We start from the raw sequence: 19,238 nt of genomic DNA, 5'->3' as shown, positions 1-19,238 counted from the left end.
TGTCGTACCAAATAAAGTATTTATCCTATAAAAAAATAAAAAATATCAATAATTAATAGATATTCAACTATAAAGAGTCTTAACAACAAATTTTTTTAATATTAATGATGTTTTAAATAAGGCCTGAACCATTTAAAAAATTGTTGGTAAATGAGAATACAAGAAAAAAGAAAGTGAAGGAGTAATATGGTCAAAGAATTAGTTGGTAACAGTAGAACAGGAAGCGCGCAGTAATGATTGAGATTGAGAGGGTTGTGTTGTGTTTTTCTATCACTGTATTGAAAGGCACGTGCAATAATTTGTTATTTGTTAGTAATATTATTAAACAAAGATTTAGAAATGTTATTGAGTTTGACTGACCAAAGCTTAGTCTGATTCAATTCTACCTACGACCTTCAAACAGTAATTTCAACCAAAACCTTATCCTTTGCTAAATTAGCGGCTGGGGTGCCACCGATTCACAACTAAACACAAGAAATCTATTGCATTACACCCATGAATCTCCTTTTAGGTCTTAGAAAAAAAAAAAAAAACTTAGTTCATGCGCATGATGTGTGATTGTGACACATTAATAATAATAACAAGGGTGTTTCTTTCGTATGATTTGAAACTGAAAGCAACGGACATGAAGAAACTACACTTTGGCAATTAAACAAGATTATAATGGAGCCAGAGAGAGAGGGCGTGACTACACGGTTTCTACGTTCAACCACAGAAAAAGACTGCTTTTAAAGTTCCTGTCTGCTACCTTCAATTCTCTTTCTCTCTGTTCTTCGAATCAGGAAAAGAAACATCCCTCAAATCATTGTTCATCTTCACTGTGCACTTTTCAAAGTCTTCTTCTCAAAACAAACGCCACGGTCAAAAACAAGTGCCAAAACAAACAACCCTCTCACATTTTATTCATGCAACAATCAACCCACCTTTTAACTAATTCCATCCAATCTCAATATTTAATACACAATTTTTTCTTCAAACCAAAATTGCACTCCCATTCAAAATTTCAACTTGTAGTCTCTTGTAATAAAGTTGCCAAGTGTCCCCCTTGCTTGTGCACGGTTCTTTCTAACCGTGTTAATTTTGTTTTATACCGTTGTAGATTCTGTATTGACGAGAGATAAGATGATTTTATAATATATAAATAGATATAAATCTCATCTCATTTTACAAACTAGTTTTGTAAAATTGAGTTGGACTTTTAATCCACTTCTTAGCATGTTCATGTTTGATATTTGTTGTTTGTTAAATTATATACGTTATCAAATCAATTACTTATTAATGTCTAGTCTATGTTTTAGATGTATATATTTCAACGTAAAAGGGTCTGTTAGAGATTTTACATCGACTAAAGATAAGTTGATTTCATAATATATGAGTAAGCGTAAACCTCGCCTTATAAACTGATATTGTAGGATTGAGTTAGACTTAAAATTTGCTTCTTAACATGTACTAAGAATGACGATTTTTATCGTAAGTCGCAACATATTAGTACCATTAAATGTTATATAGTATAGAGAGTATGATAGTTTTGTTTTGGATTGATAAATAGTGTGATGGGAGTGAATGGTTGCAGCATATGCGATAGTATGTGTGAGTGAGGTGGATAAGGTGGCGTAGGAAGATGGATGAGTGAGATAAGAATTTAAGAAATGAAGTGTTTTGCAGAGGAAAGAAAAGGTGGCACCAAGGCATGTGCTGTGATGTTGGTGCTAATTATTCATGAGAATTGGAACCTTTGAAAGGCAGAGATTAGATTGGTAGATGGATATAGATAAATAATACTCATTCTCCCTTACTTTCAGTCAAATCAACCTCTCACCATCAAATGTAAGCGTGACTAGACCAAACTCCATAATTGGGAGAATGAGACTCAAACCCTTTTACTTTCCCTCACAAAGACAAGAGTGATTTTCTTTGTTTTCATTGCTTATCGCAGCCAATAAGTACAAAACTCACTAACCAACCCCACATATGTAATTCATAATGCTCTTTATTTTCCAACACTCTGTTACTGTTCTGTTCCTCACAGTTTCATTCTGAGCTGCATTCCTAGCAAAACAAACAATAATTGTGCTTACTGAAAGTAAAAGATTGAGAATTGTAGAGTAATGAACATTTCCAGCATTTGGGGTATGTGGATGAGTCCCACAGAAGGGAATGACACTGAGATGAAAAGAATATAACTTTTCATCCGTGAATGAAGAAAATTGCAATGCTAATAACATTCCTGCATCCGTTTTTAGTATGGAAGCTGGTGTAGCTGAACCTTTATGCTCGAGACTCTCTGGAGGTGATAAAGAAGATAAGGATTCTGATCCTAAACCCTAAATATTGAAATCAATCTCTGGAATATATGTGAAGTGTAAGCAAGTGGCTTGGATTTTGTAGTTTCATACATAACAAGTACGAGTATTAGTGTATTGAATTTCAAAAGAGATAGATGCTGAGCTTGTAACGTTGCACCTATTTGAGAGACAGTTGAAATGTGAAGATAGTAGATAACAATTAGCATAACATTGTTCTATGAATTAGTAGTAGTGTATAAAGAATATGCATTAAGCAGATTTAAAGTGTAAGGTTTTTAATTCGTGATGGGAAATCATGGTCGAGGGAAGTACTGATATGCATATCATCAAAATTGAATTTTGTGAGTAGAAACATAATGCAATACATTAGATTCTAAAGGTGATGGTATATATACTATTAAAGATGCCCCTACTGATAGTGTAGTAGGAGAATAACTTTCGGTTGCCTGATTGATTTTGGTGGCAATGAGATTTTGGAATAATGGAATACAACGTAACAGTATTATCATTTCCCTTCTATGGCAAATATTCTTCCAATATATCTTAACAACTAAAATAAATTCTTAAGCTAATATAAAGTTTCAGCAAAAAACATATATAAAAAACAGTGAAGACATAAAAAAAATATCTTTAATGATAATATCAGGATGTATAATTGCAAGTTTCGTTTTACAAAAACAAATCCCATTAACTCACTATAGATTTATAATTTAACAAGCTTCTTCATTTAATTGCATTGATGAGTTTCATTATGTTTATTTTAAACAATTAAAATAAAGAAGGTTACGATCCCAATTTTAGTTAATAAAATAATTTATAATTTAGAAATTTCTTATACACTAGCTATATTATTCGGTACTTTTGCAAATCTTGTATTTTCATCAATCTAGATTTTCTATTGGATATTTGGCATTATCTTTCTATTGTCTTTTCAAAATATAATGCTTTTGATATATTACAAAATAATTAATATGTTTTAAAATGTCAAAATCAATATATTTTAAGAATATAAAGAAATAACACAAAAAATCTAGCAAAATCCAACAAAATAAAATCAATTTTCATTTTACTTTATTTCAAGGACTACCAATTAAGAATGTTTATCGAAATATTCGTTTTAAAAAAAGAATATTTTAAGATAGTTTTGAGTAAAATCTTTATATTATTTTAAGACTATTGCGATAGAGTGAAGAATGTTAATTGCTTGCAACTATAGTTGTAAAATAAATTCTTCAAACATACAAGTCTATAATAAAACAATAAAAAATAAATTTTTCATTTTTTAAAACAAAATATTTATTCCAATGAAAATGTTGTCTTCCGTAACATTTTATCCTTGTATCAACATTTACCATTGATAATGTGGTGTATGATTTAAGTTGAGTCACTAGAGTCAACTTACCAATGTTTCATAACTCTTATTAGGCGTTTTAATGAAATCTCTTACGTAGTCTGTATCAAATGCGTAGCCATCACAATAACCAGAAATCTATGAAACAATTTATTTATATATGGTTGGTGTGCATGTAATTTTTGTGTGCTGCAACACTTTGGGTAGTCGCCTTTCTTGCAATGTCTGATCATACGCAAAGCATCTAAGTAGTCAGCACCACATTTCGCATATTGTTTAATTACAGAGGGACTTACCTCTAATGTAGATTCAAATTTTAAGTCATGACAATAATAGTTTTATTTAAAAAAAAAATGGGTCCATAACTCGTGTATGTGTGTGATGCGTGGGACCAAACAATAGATAATTGAAAATTAATAAAAACAATGTGCTATTATGTCTTTAAAAGAAAGTTAATAAGTGTTAAAAGACAAAGTGAAAATTGTCCCATCTTTTACTATCTATTTCTTTCTAATTTGAGGGATAGCATTATTAAATAACGATAAAGGGCATGTTTTGTCCCATCTTGTTAGGATTCCTTGCTTTGTATTGCTAGTGACCATTAAAAAGTTATGATAGAAAATTGTGTTACAGTATGCATCAGTATCTTCATGTTAGAAATACATACTCATAATTTTTTTCTGTTGCTGTAAAAAGAAACATACACATGTAATGAGGACTCTTCTAAGACGAAACTACACAATGATATGACAGAAATTTGATTTTATTATCTTTTAATTAGTTTATTTTCAAATCAATTGCTCTCATGAACACCCCGTGTGTATGCATGCAACCAGGGGAAACACCATTTTAATAAAATTTGATGTTTACAATGATCCTTCCACTAAGTGAAATAATATTAGAGCTATTTATAGGGATGCGAAAAATTCGTTATTATTATTATTATTTTTTTTACTACAACTGTTTTAAATAATTCTATTCTTAGTCTAAAGGTATAAATTATTTCAAAGAATTGTTCTAAAATCAAATTAGTTTTTAAGAACAAGTTATAAATCAAACTAGTTTTCTAACTGATTATAAAAACTGAACAACTTTTAAAACCAAACCTATAAAATATTTTTTTGTATAAAATTGACTCCTGATAATCCAATTGTGTACCTGTTAACTATCGGAAGAATTATCAAACAATTTTTCCCAAAACTTCCATTTTCTAAGTTTAAACATTACTTGCAGTGGTGGAGGAAGAATTCTTGAGCTTTTAAAATGGAAACATTGAAAGCTACGTCCAAAAGTTTATTAAAGCACTAAAAGTTCGAAACCAAATTAGTACTTTTAAATTAATGGAATCAATAAATTTACATTAACACAAATAATTAAGCATATTAACAGAAAGAGCCAGATTGCTTTTATATGGAAGATGAGAATAAAGGTTTGCATCTTGAATGAAATTCATAATATCAGAAATTAACATAATTAAAACGTTATATTTAGGTTAACATGATGCGCATATTTAGTTTATACATTATTTGAAGGAAATTAAGAAAATAAAATTCATCTGCATTAAATATTTAGTTAACCATTTATCTATTATCATAGATGGGGAGTATGCATGGTAACCCGTAGATTCACTTAGGTGGAGTATCAATCTCCCTTCGAACTTTTTAGGTACTTCTCATGAAGTAATGAGTAAAAATCATTTTTGCATGTATCTTTCTGCCAAATTCAAGGCGTTTTAAATAGTCTATCAAAATTAAAACTATTTTCATGACCGACATCAAGATTGGAAGAATGCTTAATAGATGACTTCAATCTAAAAAAGGCTATGTATAAAAGAACTGTTAGAGTTAACTTAAACTATTTAATTCAACTTGAATACTCTTTACTGTCAATCAGAAACATAGCCCCGACACATGTCACATGCATACTGTGCAAAAACTAGACTTAATCTGACTTAGATGTAATTATTTTTATGAAAGGGAAATGATTTCTTAATACTAATTTTACACTCAAAATTAATAGGAAAACAACAGCAACGTTGGCACTAATTCACCGAGAGTAAGCAAATAAAATATCCAAACTACAAAACCAACCAACCAAAAAGTAAACAGAGGAACTAACGAATGATCCCTTAAGAAAATGTACATGGCTAAGTGGCCAGTAAATGTTAAACCCCCAACCCAAAAAAAAAATTCTATGCGTTACAAGTATCTATTTTAAACATGTATGAACCGCTGACCTGAATGTGCCACTTTGCTACTTCTAATCAATATTGAGGAACCCTATTTTCCACCTTTGCTATAGCTGTCCTTTAAAGTGACAGTCCTATTAAAAACAAGTTTTTCTGGGGTTGAGTCCTGGTCAACTACGAAGTAGCCTGGAAGAGCAGATATAACGATTAGATATTAAGTAAACAAAGATGAACGAAGAAACAAGTAACAGTCAACGTAAAGTACCTAATCGTTCAAATTGGAAATTGTCCCCAACTTTCGCATTCCGCAGGGAGGACACTCCGTAAGCACCCGGAATTATCACTTTGGAATTAGGATTTAAATCGCCAAGCCAATTGTCAAGTTCAGCGGGATTCTATTCCAGTGATTCAAACAAAAACAGAGAGGGAAATATTATTAGCAAACAAGAATACATACATACATATACATACACACACACACACACACACACACACATATATATATATAATACCACGTAGACGTAAAGGATAACAAACCTCTGATAGGAATAGCCTCTCAAACAACCTGATTTCCACCTTTAGTGGATCAACTCCAGGAGAAGGTTGAGAAACCCAATGGAGAACCCCCTAGAAACAAAAAGATTGCACAGATCACCAATCAGATCTTGCCAATTATTTATAATCAACGGAATTAGCAAAGTTTGTAAACCTTAGGCTTGGTCTTCTTTGAAGGGTCATACTCGGCTCGAATTTCAAGAATAGTCTCATTGTCGTCAGCTAGAATCACTTCAGTGCACTTTATAGGAAATGCATATCTACACCCAACAATGAAAATTTTGAACATTGGACTTAAAATTCTCATCACAATGACAATTTATACCCTCAACTAACCTGAGTATCGCAGATTTCCCAGGAGCTAGACCATAATAATCTTTCGAATCTTTCATCCGGAAGTCCGAACGTTCAATATATACAACATTGGAAAATGGAATCTAAGAACATCGGCATGAAAAAAAAAAAATCAGAAACTTAACCATAAACCTAACAACACCATATGAACTGGTAATATTATGATAAAGCTTAACAAAAAAGTTAACATATTGAATCATCCTAAAACCAGAGCATTGCTCACAGATATCCGTTTTCACAGGCTAAGTTTTTACCTTGTAGAAAGCAGAAGCATCATCAGCTTTTGCATCTGGCCATTTCTTTGCATCAACCTCAATAGCTGAGTTGGCTTCAAGATTAGTAATAACAACCTTACAAGATTAAATCAATTAGTCTTGAGCTAATTAGATCAGAAGAGTATACTGGCGTAGAAAGAACACAATTATACCTTGAGGGGATGAAGGACAACCATTGCACGAGGAGCTGTTCTGTTTAATTCTTCCCTAACATGGTATTCAAGGCGTTCAACGGAAATCAAAGTGCCATCACTACAGCAATAAAAAGAAAATAATTGTAACGATCCACTTCCACCCTCATATACCAGTTTTTCTAAATGAAAAAACAGTGTGCAGGTTCTTGTTCTTGAAAGCTATAGTCAATTAATTAAAGCTTCAAATGTGCATTTCCTAAAGCACACATTAAAAATCCGAATAAATAATAGAACAACCCATGCAAAGAACAAAATAGTGAATCAACTTTTTGGATAAGGCATCGTCGAGACAACTAGTTCTTCGAAGACTTATGTTTCTGTTTGCTAAGGTAAGGAGATCAGTATTTTTTTGTCGTATAAATAAAGTGGCTGCTAGCTGAAATTTTAATTTTGGATTCAGCCTGACACATGCTGACCTGACCCAAAAAACCTGCAGTCAGATACACACAGTAAAGCCTATAATATAGCTAGGTTTTACAATATAAGTGACACAAGATTAGAGTTTGAGTGAATGAGCTACTTTCTTTAATCTTCAAATATTTCATTGTTGCTGTACCATTATAATTAGACAAATCAGATAGAGTCTGATCATAAACCATAGCCTAGCCTCACATGGGACGGTTCAATGAAGATTTAGTGCTCACCTCACAACTTGCTTTTTAAACCCGGAAGCTTCACTAGAGCAGTGAAGTCATCCCATAACCAAATTGTGTATCGGTAGTTAATAGTTAATCCGATCTTCTATTAAAAGGGAATGTAACTTATCTAACATGCCGGTTATATAGCCTACCAAAGGGATCCAATAAAACTATCAATACTCTTAGACAAAAATCATGGAAATATTTTGAAGTTTATAGTTTGCTCAAACAATTTTTCCTCAACCGATATATTTTAAAGTTAAAATCGGTTGAGAAAAATATAAGCTTTAAGGATTATATGTTAGTTAAAATCTGAGAATAACAGAATAACTAACTGGGGATTATAAATCATTCAACATTCACCAAATTCACTCAAATCCCGAAGCACTTTTCCTCTCAACATTTCCAAAAAATAATTCATGTTGCAGTTGTCATGGAATTTCAATTAGAGTTGTCATGGAATTTCAATTATGTATAATTGTTTACTGTTTTTAATAATTACTTGACATTTATGCAATTTTTATTTGTACTCTATTTAAGATTTATGCAATTATAATTTCTTCCTTGATCTTTCAAAATTGAAGAAAAGAAAATGTGTGGTCTCTTAACATTCAATCCCTGATATCTTGTTTCATTTGTTTTTACTTTTATTTTTGTAAGAAAGTTATTTAACTAATATTTGCAACAGTACGAATGTGTATATACTATACTCTCTACTCGACGTCGACAGGAATGTGACATAAATTTTATATCCAATGGGGGATGGAGACGAGGAGATGTGTAAATTTTTACTTTGGGGACTGGAAAGGATATAGTCAAACCAATACCCGCCAAATCCATATTAAAATGCCATTAGTGGTAACAATATACTAAAGATTTGTAGTTGTTTTCATTAACAACACCAGATGGATCAAGTCATTTGTTATGCCTTTTCTCTCTCACACAGAAAGAGATGAAGATGACAAATAGACATTTTTGGGATGATAAACTGTAACATGACGTCCAAAATTAATACACACTCATTAATTAACAAATCTAATGAATGTATTCCTTTATATATAACTACACAGCCTCACAAAAATGTTTTGTTACCATTGTCAATTCATCAGTTGCATCGAAAAATAAGAGATGGAAAGAGACATAAATACCAATTAATATGATCAATATAATAAAGCATTACCCAAGCAACTTCCGACATCAAGATATATAGGAAATGGTAAAAGCTAAAATGAAATTCAGGACAATATTCAGTATAAAACATGAGCTGAAGTGAAGTGTTTCAAGTACTCATACACAGCAATAACTTAGAAATACCATTCGTATGCAACCAACTGTAGTTGGAAATTGATAACATACCTTCTAGTTATTCCAATTCCTCGCACAAAAGCATTGATTGCAGTGGGCGTCATGCCTCTACGCCGCAGACCAGCTAGTGTCATCAAACGAGGATCATCCCACCCATCAACCCACTTCTCTGTAACTAGACGATTCAGCTTCACCAAAGAACAATATGTAATTAGAGGATAGCAAATTATAAACATAATAACTAAATTCGACAAATTATTGCAACGTGCAAAATTATTGCTTCACCTTACGCTTTGACATAACTGTGTTAGAGACATTCAACCTTGAATATTCCCATACATAAGGCTGGTAAATGCCTAACGCGTGCAACAACCAATAATATGATGCTCTACGTGTCTCAAATTCAAGTGTACACAACTGCATGAGATATTTGTTAATTAGAAATATATATATATATATATATATATATATATATATATATGTATATATATATATATAGATAGATAGATAGATAGATAGATAGATAGATAATAACAACAGAATTATCATTAACAGCACAACGAAATCTGAATATCATTTGTCAGAAGCCTAAAGCACTGACCATTAGTTACAAAAGTTCCTAGCACAGTTATAGCCACAAAGCTCCAACTGATATAGTGAATAGAACATGCTGTACAGCACATTATTATTTGTAGTACAGATAATTTAAATTTTCCAAATAAGAATATCAATGAAAGATTAACCTACAACTTTTTTACAGAGAACCACACATTTTAAAACATAATAACCCAACTCAATGATCCTCCACAATCTAACTGTCCATAAATATTACAAAAATTTAGAGCATAAAACGGATTTGAAGAAGCTATGAATCTAGCTGCCTAAGTATTATTATATTATGATATTCAAATATCATATTTATGAAAAAGGAATGCTATTCATAAGGAACTACAGATATAGAGAGATTAAATTAGGAGAATATAAGCATCTAGGATGTAGCCTTGAAGGTTGAAATGGGTAGCAAAAAAGAAGCTGGGTTACTAGCAAGAGAACTGTAAAATCAGCAAGAAAATTTGAGTGGAAGACAATTTACCGAATGTGTGATATTCTCTAGAGAATCAACAATGCAGTGAGCATAGTCATAACTTGGATAAATACACCATTTGTCTCCGGCATGAGGATGTGGAGTAAACTAAAAGGCCAAAAATATTCACATCACAAGAAATCAGATCATTATCTCCCTATAAATTTGAGTAATTAAAATCATCTAGCCAAGTACTTACCTTAATTCTGTAAGCAATAAGGTCATACATATTGTAATTATCACTCTGCATGTCTTGTTTCATTCTAAGCGTGGCTTTTCCTTCTTCTACAAGGCCACTTTTCATATCCTCGAAGAGCTTCAGTGACTCTGAAATTGGTCTGTCTCTCCAAGGACTGTTCATTTTCTTCTCCCTATATTCCTTTATCTCATCAGGTGTCTACAACCAGATCATCGTTAAATAATGTCAATTTTTGTTGTCGTGCTTAATACAAAATTCAACATGAGGCAATTATCACATCCACCATAGTTATTCCGCATTAACATTTTCTCCTGAACTAGCAAGTATCATTTGCAACAATTAAAATATTTTTTTAAAAAATATAAAATAAAAGTAAAAGTGTAAATAAGTGATGAGTAATACTAAGAAATTAATTTGTTTAATCTTCGGATTTTTTCTCTCACTAAATCTAACCAATTTAGAAAAAGAAAATTTTGATATTAAAAATTGAAAGTAATTAAAGCTAAGAATTACATGAAAGAAGAAATTCCAACGTTAAAAGAAAAAACATAAACAATCAATAATTTTAAAAGTTCTAAAAATATAAAATAAGTGCTAAATAGTGTTTAAGCACACATAACAATCAAAAAGAGATTTCCTCATGCTTAGGCACGAGAACACAAATTTATAACATAAGGGTTGATGATATAATTCCATGCAATTGAGATTTTCAGAGTAAACTGCCAAAAGAATCAGAATTAGTGCTTCAAATAAATCAAGTTAGTTACATGCTAGATGTTTTAAATCCAAGGGAAGAATCAATGAAACACTTAACAAAAACGTTAAATATTTGAAGCAATAAGCTGCTCAGATGTTTGAATAACAACCTGATGGTCAACATACGCATGACCCCTTTTTATGAGCTCCACGGCTAATTCATACAATTCTTGAAAGTAATCACTTGTGTAAGTAATCTGCAAATATTACAAAGTTGTTAAACATCTATATAACCAAGATCGCATGAGCCAATACACGTCACTAAACAAACCAACATACCTTGAATGGTTTCCAACCCATCCACTGGACAATTTCTTCAATGTGATCAATATACTCCTTCTTTTCTGCTTCAGGATTTGTATCATCATATCTGGAAGTGCAAAAACCCATAAACCCATAATACAAAGATATAAGTAAGGCCTATAGAGCTTTTAACAGGAATGCAGTAAACATGAAAAACTTTTAGGCACAAATCTTTGACATTGTCACACACTCAGATTGTTTCCAGCTATAGAAAGTATGTGAGCAAGGAAAGGAAGAGAAATAGTGAAAAAAGAGGCATATAATTAAAGACATCAAAAACAAAAAAGAACTTATAAGTGATGAGATTTGCTAAGAAAATTGTATATAGTCAATTATATTGTTGTAATACATAATTCACATAAGAAATTATGTTTCAAATATAATTGATGATGTATAAACATAGTCTATATAATTTTCCCATAGATCTAAAATACACCCATAGATAATCCCTAAATGATATATGTCCCAAGAGCAATGTCCATCTCTTTCAGATGAAAGAAGAGTCACTCAGCTGAACAGACAATAAATAAAGGAAAATTTGAAAACAGTACACACCTCAGATAACAACCTCCATTCCTGTCTTTTGCCAATCCAAAATCAATAAACATAGCCTGAACAAAAATTAAGTTTTATTATAAACATATTTATATATCACAGGGAAAAAGAAACAATTGGCGCAATGATTACAATGTGAAAAATATTACATACTTTTGCATGGCCAATATGCAAATATCCATTTGGTTCAGGTGGAAAGCGGGTCAAAACTTTTCCACCCGTTGCTTTCAAGTGTTTGTCAAGAAGCGCCTTTGTATTACAACATCTCAAAATACTACCATCACTAAAAGGCACCTCAGTATGCACCTGAAATCAACTTATCATCAACACATGTTGCAGATGCAAGTTAAGGGAAAAAGTTAAAATTCAAACTTAGGGTACCAAGGGAACTTCATAGTGTGTTCCTAGCAAGAAAAATATACCCACGAGAAAGATTTGATGAGAAACTCTCATAAGCAGAGCATTGGAAATGACTCCATTCAAACTAAAATAGTCGATCATTTGGTTCACAGCATGAACAAAACAGTAACAAAATGCAATTTAATATTACATAAGAAAATAAATACCTTGAAATTTTCTTCTGGGTTAGGAAATATTAAATAGGGATTAAGATCTTCTTCAGGTGACTTTTCAGGAGTGGCAACAGGTGCTTTATCCTATGTAAGCATGTAAGTTGAATTGTGAACAAACAAGTATTGCCATAAAGAAAAGTAAAACCAAAATAGACAACTGGAAACACGGGCACCTCTACTTTAGCAGGCTTCTCCTTCTTCTTTTTAGATGGCTTTTCATCATCTGCTGCTGTTCGTTCACCCAGTAGTTCATATAGTTTTGCATCAACAAGTTGCTGCAATATAAAGAACAGAAAAGCAATTAAGAAGTTAAAAAAAACCTGAAATAAGTAAACCAACTACCCATTGATTAAGGTTTGTTACATAGCTGTCACCTTGGCAACTTTTGCGTCACCCCATGGCAGCCTCTTGCGCACATACCCAAGCAACTCACCCACTAGAAAAGATAAAGTATAAGTGTTCTCAGCTCTAAATAAAACGGCAGTTCAATATAAGAGGGAAACTAGTTGCATAAGAATGAATCAACCAATCATCCACATAATGAATCTATAAGAATTAAAAGTTGAATTCCAATTTAAAATTTGTAACGTGATTTTACAGTATATATACTGGAAAGTCAAATCATATCAATTCATTTAAATTTATAATTTTAAAGTAATGAAATCTGTGAGAATTGAATTACTAAATCCATCATGGGCAAAGACTGAACACCTACCATTTGTTCGATAGCGGAGCTCCAAAATTGTAGCCTTGTTCTCCTCAACAACTTCACTGACAGCTTGTTTGATATCTTCTGTTGAAACCTCAATGCCTGCTCAAGTATGCAAAATATTTAAGAGATACACTTGTCATGAGTTAATTTCTAGAATTTTGCATACTACTTCTCCAAAATTTTGTTTTAAAGTTGTCCATAAGCTAAATTTAACTAATGAGGAAGCCAGTTTCCTTGTTTTCTTCTTATTTTCTCTCTTAAAAGTCTTTTTAAGAAACTCGTCCAAATAGAATCTAGGGCCAACTTTATACGAGACTATACAGCTAAAGTTCTTTCTACCGTACCAACACCACAAGCTTCTTCAAATGTCTTCAAATCAAGATTCTCCAAGCCCGTGGTAGCAAGAAATGATAAGGCTGCATCTAACTGTGCAGTTGTTTTGACCTGCAAGCATAATCTTAGTGAGAGGAAATATCTCAGATGTAAAATTTCATCTAAACCCATGACGAGCAGAAAACTTAATTACAAAGTTGCCAACCAATTAAAAGAAGAAATAATAAGGTGGAATACGATAACAACACGAAATACACAGTTAGATTCACTCTTATTGACAATCGATGAACATAAGATGGCAACCAAAAATCTACTATTTACACCTTTGAAGAAACAATGTATTGTAGTAATGTTGGACGATGCGGCAAGGCATTTGCAGGGTACTTCGTCGCAACCTGCCACATAAATCAACGGAAACAACCATGTCAACAGCCCTCCAAAGAAAATCACAATAAAATGTACAATCTCTCTTTATTATAAATTCACATATTTCAGAGAGCATAGCAGCATAAAGAACATAAAACCTTCTATAATTACGAGTGTAACACAAATTCAAGAACATGCAATAACATATATTACCGTATAAAGAAGATTTCCAACCGTTCGACTGCATCCATCAGTAACACCAGCCTAAAAAACACAGAACAAATGCAACTAATATAACGAATGAGGGAAACGAAAGCCTCCCGAAATTAGAAAGACTGATTGCAAAAGGAATTGTTGAATTGAGAATCATTATGATAAGGATAGTTATGTATACCTCGTTTATGACGGAAGTGAGATTGGCCGTGACTTTGTTGTTGGCGACGGTGTTTCGAGCTGTGCGCTCGTCTAAACCGATCTTCAGAAAGAGATCGAGACACTTCTCCTTGTCGGAACTGTCATCCTTCGCCGGCATCTTGTCACCGAAAAAGCCAAAATCTTATTCCTGTGAAAGTGTAAGAAACCTTAGGGTTTTGGTGGTGACGACAAAGTGGTGAAGATATAACAGAGTGTGTAAGAAATTATCTAATCCAGAATACAAGCTCTATTGTTAACTTCAAGACTGCGGATGTAAAGATTCTTGGTTTAAGATACTGTGGGCTTTACGATCATTTTCCACATCCAGGTAGAGAGTGATTTAAGTTGACGTTTACCGCTTCAACTTGGGCTTCAAGTCTAGTTTCTGACCGTATTAGCTTGGGCTTCACGCACTCGACCCGAAATAAAAATTAATTTAATATTTTAAATGCCCATTTTGACCAAATATACTATTTATTATTACATGTTGGAAAATATTTTATTATTACATGTTACCAAATATATCTCTTCGTGAAACTTTTAATTTAAGACTAAATAAAAGCCTAAATAAGACTATCTATCAGAGAAGCGAAAAAAGAAAAACCAAATACAAGTCTTGGCTGCACCCGAATACAAAATAATTTATTATAAAGAAACTCGGTAAATAAAGTATATTAATATATATGGTTATATTGGACAAAATTAGTTATAAAATTATATAAAAGATGAAAAATTAATTAGAAGTTAAAAACCTAACATGTACTTAAGATTAGTAAAATTATCAATTAAAACAAACTACATAAATAAGAGAGATTCATATTTATCCATGGAGAATCCTGATCCTATGTAGTTATGTAATCCTTTCCATAAAACTAACTCAATAAAGAGTATGAAGAGAAACTTATTTAAAAGTCAAACAGAAATATGTTCCACTTTTTTACCACAATATAAGGTAGTCTTATATTTATGAAAAGATCAGCAACTATCTTATAAATTTAGAGAGAAAAAAATAGGGTTTTAAAAAGATGATAATTTTTGAAAAATGAATTAAATAATTCACATTTTCTATTTGTAGGGATTTTAATTCAAATGATAAAACATCCATATTATATCTCATTTAATCACTTTTACTTTAATAATTTGGTCTTTATTAAATTACTAGAAAAAAAGAATATAATAAAATAAGTTTATCATTATCAATTTCTTGATATGTAATATCGAATTAATAAAAAAAATATTATAAATAATCCATAGGTAAAACTTTTGTTTACCGAGTATTAGTAAAAATGCCATATTAACTCTTTGGTAACTAAGGTTGTATTTTTTTAGGTGGATGTACTATTTACAAGGAATGGAAAGAGATGATTATGAAGTAAGTAGTGTGCTTTTTCTTTAAGTGATACAAGGTGATGGAAGAAGATAATTAGAGGGATAAACTAAAAATTCAATCTCACCATCTACGGTGATATTAGATGGTATCACAACTTGATTTACCAAAATACCCTTCATTATTTGATTTTTGTTACATATGATTTAACGGTTAAAATCAATACACATGGTGGTTTTAGTTCATTACCTTAATTCTATGTTAACGGTAATAATAATTTACTATGGTTATAATAAAAAATCATTACTTCTAAAATTACTATTAAAAAGAAAAAAACAATTCCATGTAAACTAATTATTTTCCACTTTATATATTATATTTATTTTTATATAAAATATATTGTATTATTCATTTTTTATAATTTTTTTTATATTTTTAATCATTCAATAAAATTTATAAAATAATTTTAAATTATTTATATATAATTTTATATTACCTATAACAATAAGGACAGTTTGGTAATCTAATTTTTTTTTATTAAAAGGTATTTTTTTAATATATCACATTAGTCAATTCAGTCACAAATTTTTACATATTTCACTTTCTAATACATTCTAAAATTATTTCTGAATCACTTAAAAGAAACAACACCAACTTCACCTTCACATTCTGATCCTTTCAATTTCTTCCTCTAATCATTCCTTTCAAAATAACACAATCTAAAAGAAATCCAAGTTAAGATGGCACGTTGATCAATATATTTACATGAGGAAGACTTTTCATATAGCTCCCGCGTGATCATGTAACTTACCAAATTAACTTCTTTCCGGGTTACAAAACAGTAACACATGTGACTTTGGATTAAATTGAGCATTGGGCATGCAATCGAATAATTGTGAATTTCACACATTTTTGCGTTTAGCAAGAGAAAGCTACGGCTGCAGTACTTTTGTTGACCAGTGAGCTACAAACAGCGATCTACGCGTTGAATTCAGAATTGAGAATTGAGTCTATGTTATGTCACTCACATTTTCTTACCCATATTCACAATTCAGAGTGTGTGATTGTTGAGAATGAAGCATAGAAAGTGATGACATGGAGATGCCAAATGAATCCAATCGAATAGCCACCAAGAACGATGATCTGATCGGGATGACCATTACCCACGTGCCAACACAGCAAGAATGATCCAACGCTGTCAAAGTACTACTCTGACACACATATGGGGATGCCCCCAAATCTCACCACCCACCCTACAGATTCCCTTTCCACTTTCATTTTCTCTTCCCAATTATTTTTATTCACATATCTCCTATCACCCTCTTTCACTTCAATAATTAACACATAATAACAATCTCACATTGCTTAACTTCATCTACTCTTCTGTTCTCCCCAGTTATAAACCCATCAACATCTCATATATTTATCACCATATGCTACTACTACTACTACTACTGATGCACAAAATGAATAATTAATGTACAATTTGTCCATATCCCTCCTTGGCCAAAACATCTCAACAATGGTTAAGTACCGAAGAAGATGACATGATTTGCATAAGTAGATTGAGAATGTCCATTTCTATGCTGCCAAATTTCAGTTGACCTCCTCCACAAAGGTTAAAAGCTGAAAAAGTAACCTAAAATTCCGGGGTTTTGTGTGCTTGGAATGTTCACACGATAATCCTCGATGTCCTTTTTCTTATGCTTGTTCACACCCATAATATTTGAAAAAGGTTCATCTTCTTCTTCTTCTTCAGGAGAAGAAGAAGAATTCTGTTATCACCGTAATAATTTTCATGATGTTTACATTGCTTGAACAAGTACTAAAGGCGTGGTACCAGTATTCCTGTGATAGTGCCTAGTCATTGCAACAATAATTTCCTATGAACCAGGATCATTTTTTTCCTATGCATGTTGTCCTAAAATGGACCCTACATCGCGTGCCACATAATGCTAACTCAGCACCTAATGTTTCCACCCCTCAGGACAACATTAATGCTTCTAACCCATGCATTCTTCTAACAACTAGGGCTGTTTTTAAATACCCCTTCAGTGAGTTTGAAATTGTTCTCACGATGGTGTGTGAAGTGCATTAGAAACTGGAAAAATTGTATTGTAAAACATAAGGATCTACGAATAATTAAAACCAAGTTTGCAGAAACACTGGAAATAATGATGATTGCCAAATCCAAAAGCGAGTTTAGTGTTCATCCGATCCGCCATTAGCATAAGAAACTTGTGCAAAGATGATTAAGATTAACATTAAATTAATATTGGCGTGATCATTGATACGTACTTGTGAAGACAATAAAAGTCAATAGATTTTTTCATCACTTTATTGTTTATTAGGAGAACAGGCTAAACAAAAAGAAAACGCTTCTTGTGCTGTAGAAATGCTTTAAGGAAGAATTATTGTTTCGTTAAAGATAAAAATCATTCATACTGGAAAAATAATGCTAGAAAATGAGAACAAAATAATAATTCAGATGATGATATTTTAAGAACATTGGTAGAGAACAGATTAATGAAAATGCAACTATGTTTTTTTAAATTATAAATACGTAATAACTTAACAAACCTTTTATCACAAAACTGATTACAAAAATGAAAACCTTATTCTTGTTGACGTCAAGTCTGGTTTGGAGCTTCTTTAGCGATAACTGTTTAAAAATACGCATAGTAAGTTATATAATTACCGTGAACCTAAGAAAAAGGTGTTAGTCGTTAAAAAAATATGAGAATTTGTTTAAAAAAAATGAGACAACCACGCACACAAATTTTTAGTTGCAAGTGGACCATTTCTATTCCTTTTTTCTTATTGTCAACGAAAATATTGCCAAGAAATTCTACAAATAATTGTTTAATAAAAAAGTTAACGGTTAATATTATAATTTACTAGCCACTGCTTGCAGTCATTTCGAGAGTCAGGTAGAAGTAAAACAAAATGTGCTATTTATTCCATCATTTTATAAAATACTTTTTTAGCGTTCTTTAACATTCTTTTTGGAAACTAATAAATTCAATGAATTTTATGAATCTTAATAAAAAAAACTATTGTTGTTTTTATTTATGCATCATAATGAATAACAGCAGAAGAATAATTCACAGAAAAAACTTTTAAAAATTTGACAATAAAAGCATTATTTTCTCCTTTCTATCTTCCCTTATTGTACTATTGATTAGATCTCATATTTGTCTTCCTCCTGTTAATAGCATCTCTGAAATTAAAATATCACATTTTTAATATATTGCGGTTTGTACTGATAAGCTACATCATTTTTTTTGTTCTTAACTTTTCAAGTGATTGTTTTATTCTTTTCTAAGCAAAGATTCCACTTTGCAAGTAATGATCTTGGTGACAAAGTTATTCTCAACAGTTAAACACTACCATAAGCATTAATCATGGTAGAACATATTATCTTAGCACCTCAAAATACTCTTCTCTTCCA

General features: G+C 31.6%; 1 protein-coding gene across 2 annotated transcripts; it reads right to left on the bottom strand.

Annotated features, from left to right (window-relative positions):
• Positions 1 to 5,627: 5,627 nt before the first annotated feature.
• LOC114191567 (glutamine--tRNA ligase) lies at positions 5,628 to 14,806 on the bottom strand. Of its 2 annotated transcripts, none has more exons than XM_028080809.1 (24): positions 14,703 to 14,806; positions 14,441 to 14,608; positions 14,260 to 14,310; positions 14,004 to 14,075; positions 13,692 to 13,791; positions 13,351 to 13,446; positions 13,010 to 13,071; positions 12,809 to 12,910; positions 12,630 to 12,719; positions 12,217 to 12,369; positions 12,064 to 12,119; positions 11,485 to 11,575; positions 11,316 to 11,402; positions 10,450 to 10,647; positions 10,260 to 10,358; positions 9,452 to 9,583; positions 9,218 to 9,354; positions 7,182 to 7,281; positions 7,009 to 7,104; positions 6,737 to 6,837; positions 6,555 to 6,660; positions 6,383 to 6,472; positions 6,111 to 6,240; positions 5,628 to 6,031 (listed from the first exon to the last, which is right to left on the bottom strand). In XM_028080809.1, the coding sequence occupies exons 2-24, from the start codon at positions 14,576 to 14,578 to the stop codon at positions 5,937 to 5,939; spliced, it is 2,382 nt and encodes a 793-aa protein (XP_027936610.1). In that variant the 5' UTR covers positions 14,579 to 14,608; positions 14,703 to 14,806; the 3' UTR covers positions 5,628 to 5,936. The 2 variants fall into 2 exon arrangements, with proteins under 2 accessions (XP_027936610.1, XP_027936611.1); XM_028080810.1 differs by having other exon boundaries at positions 14,707 to 14,804.
• Positions 14,807 to 19,238: the final 4,432 nt, after the last annotated feature.

Source organism: Vigna unguiculata, chromosome 7 (assembly GCF_004118075.2).
Source record: "Vigna unguiculata cultivar IT97K-499-35 chromosome 7, ASM411807v1, whole genome shotgun sequence".
NCBI classification, from domain to species: Eukaryota; Viridiplantae; Streptophyta; class Magnoliopsida; order Fabales; family Fabaceae; genus Vigna; species Vigna unguiculata.
The sequence above is the reverse complement of the archived record's forward strand: the minus strand, read 5'-3'. Positions and strand labels throughout refer to the sequence as shown.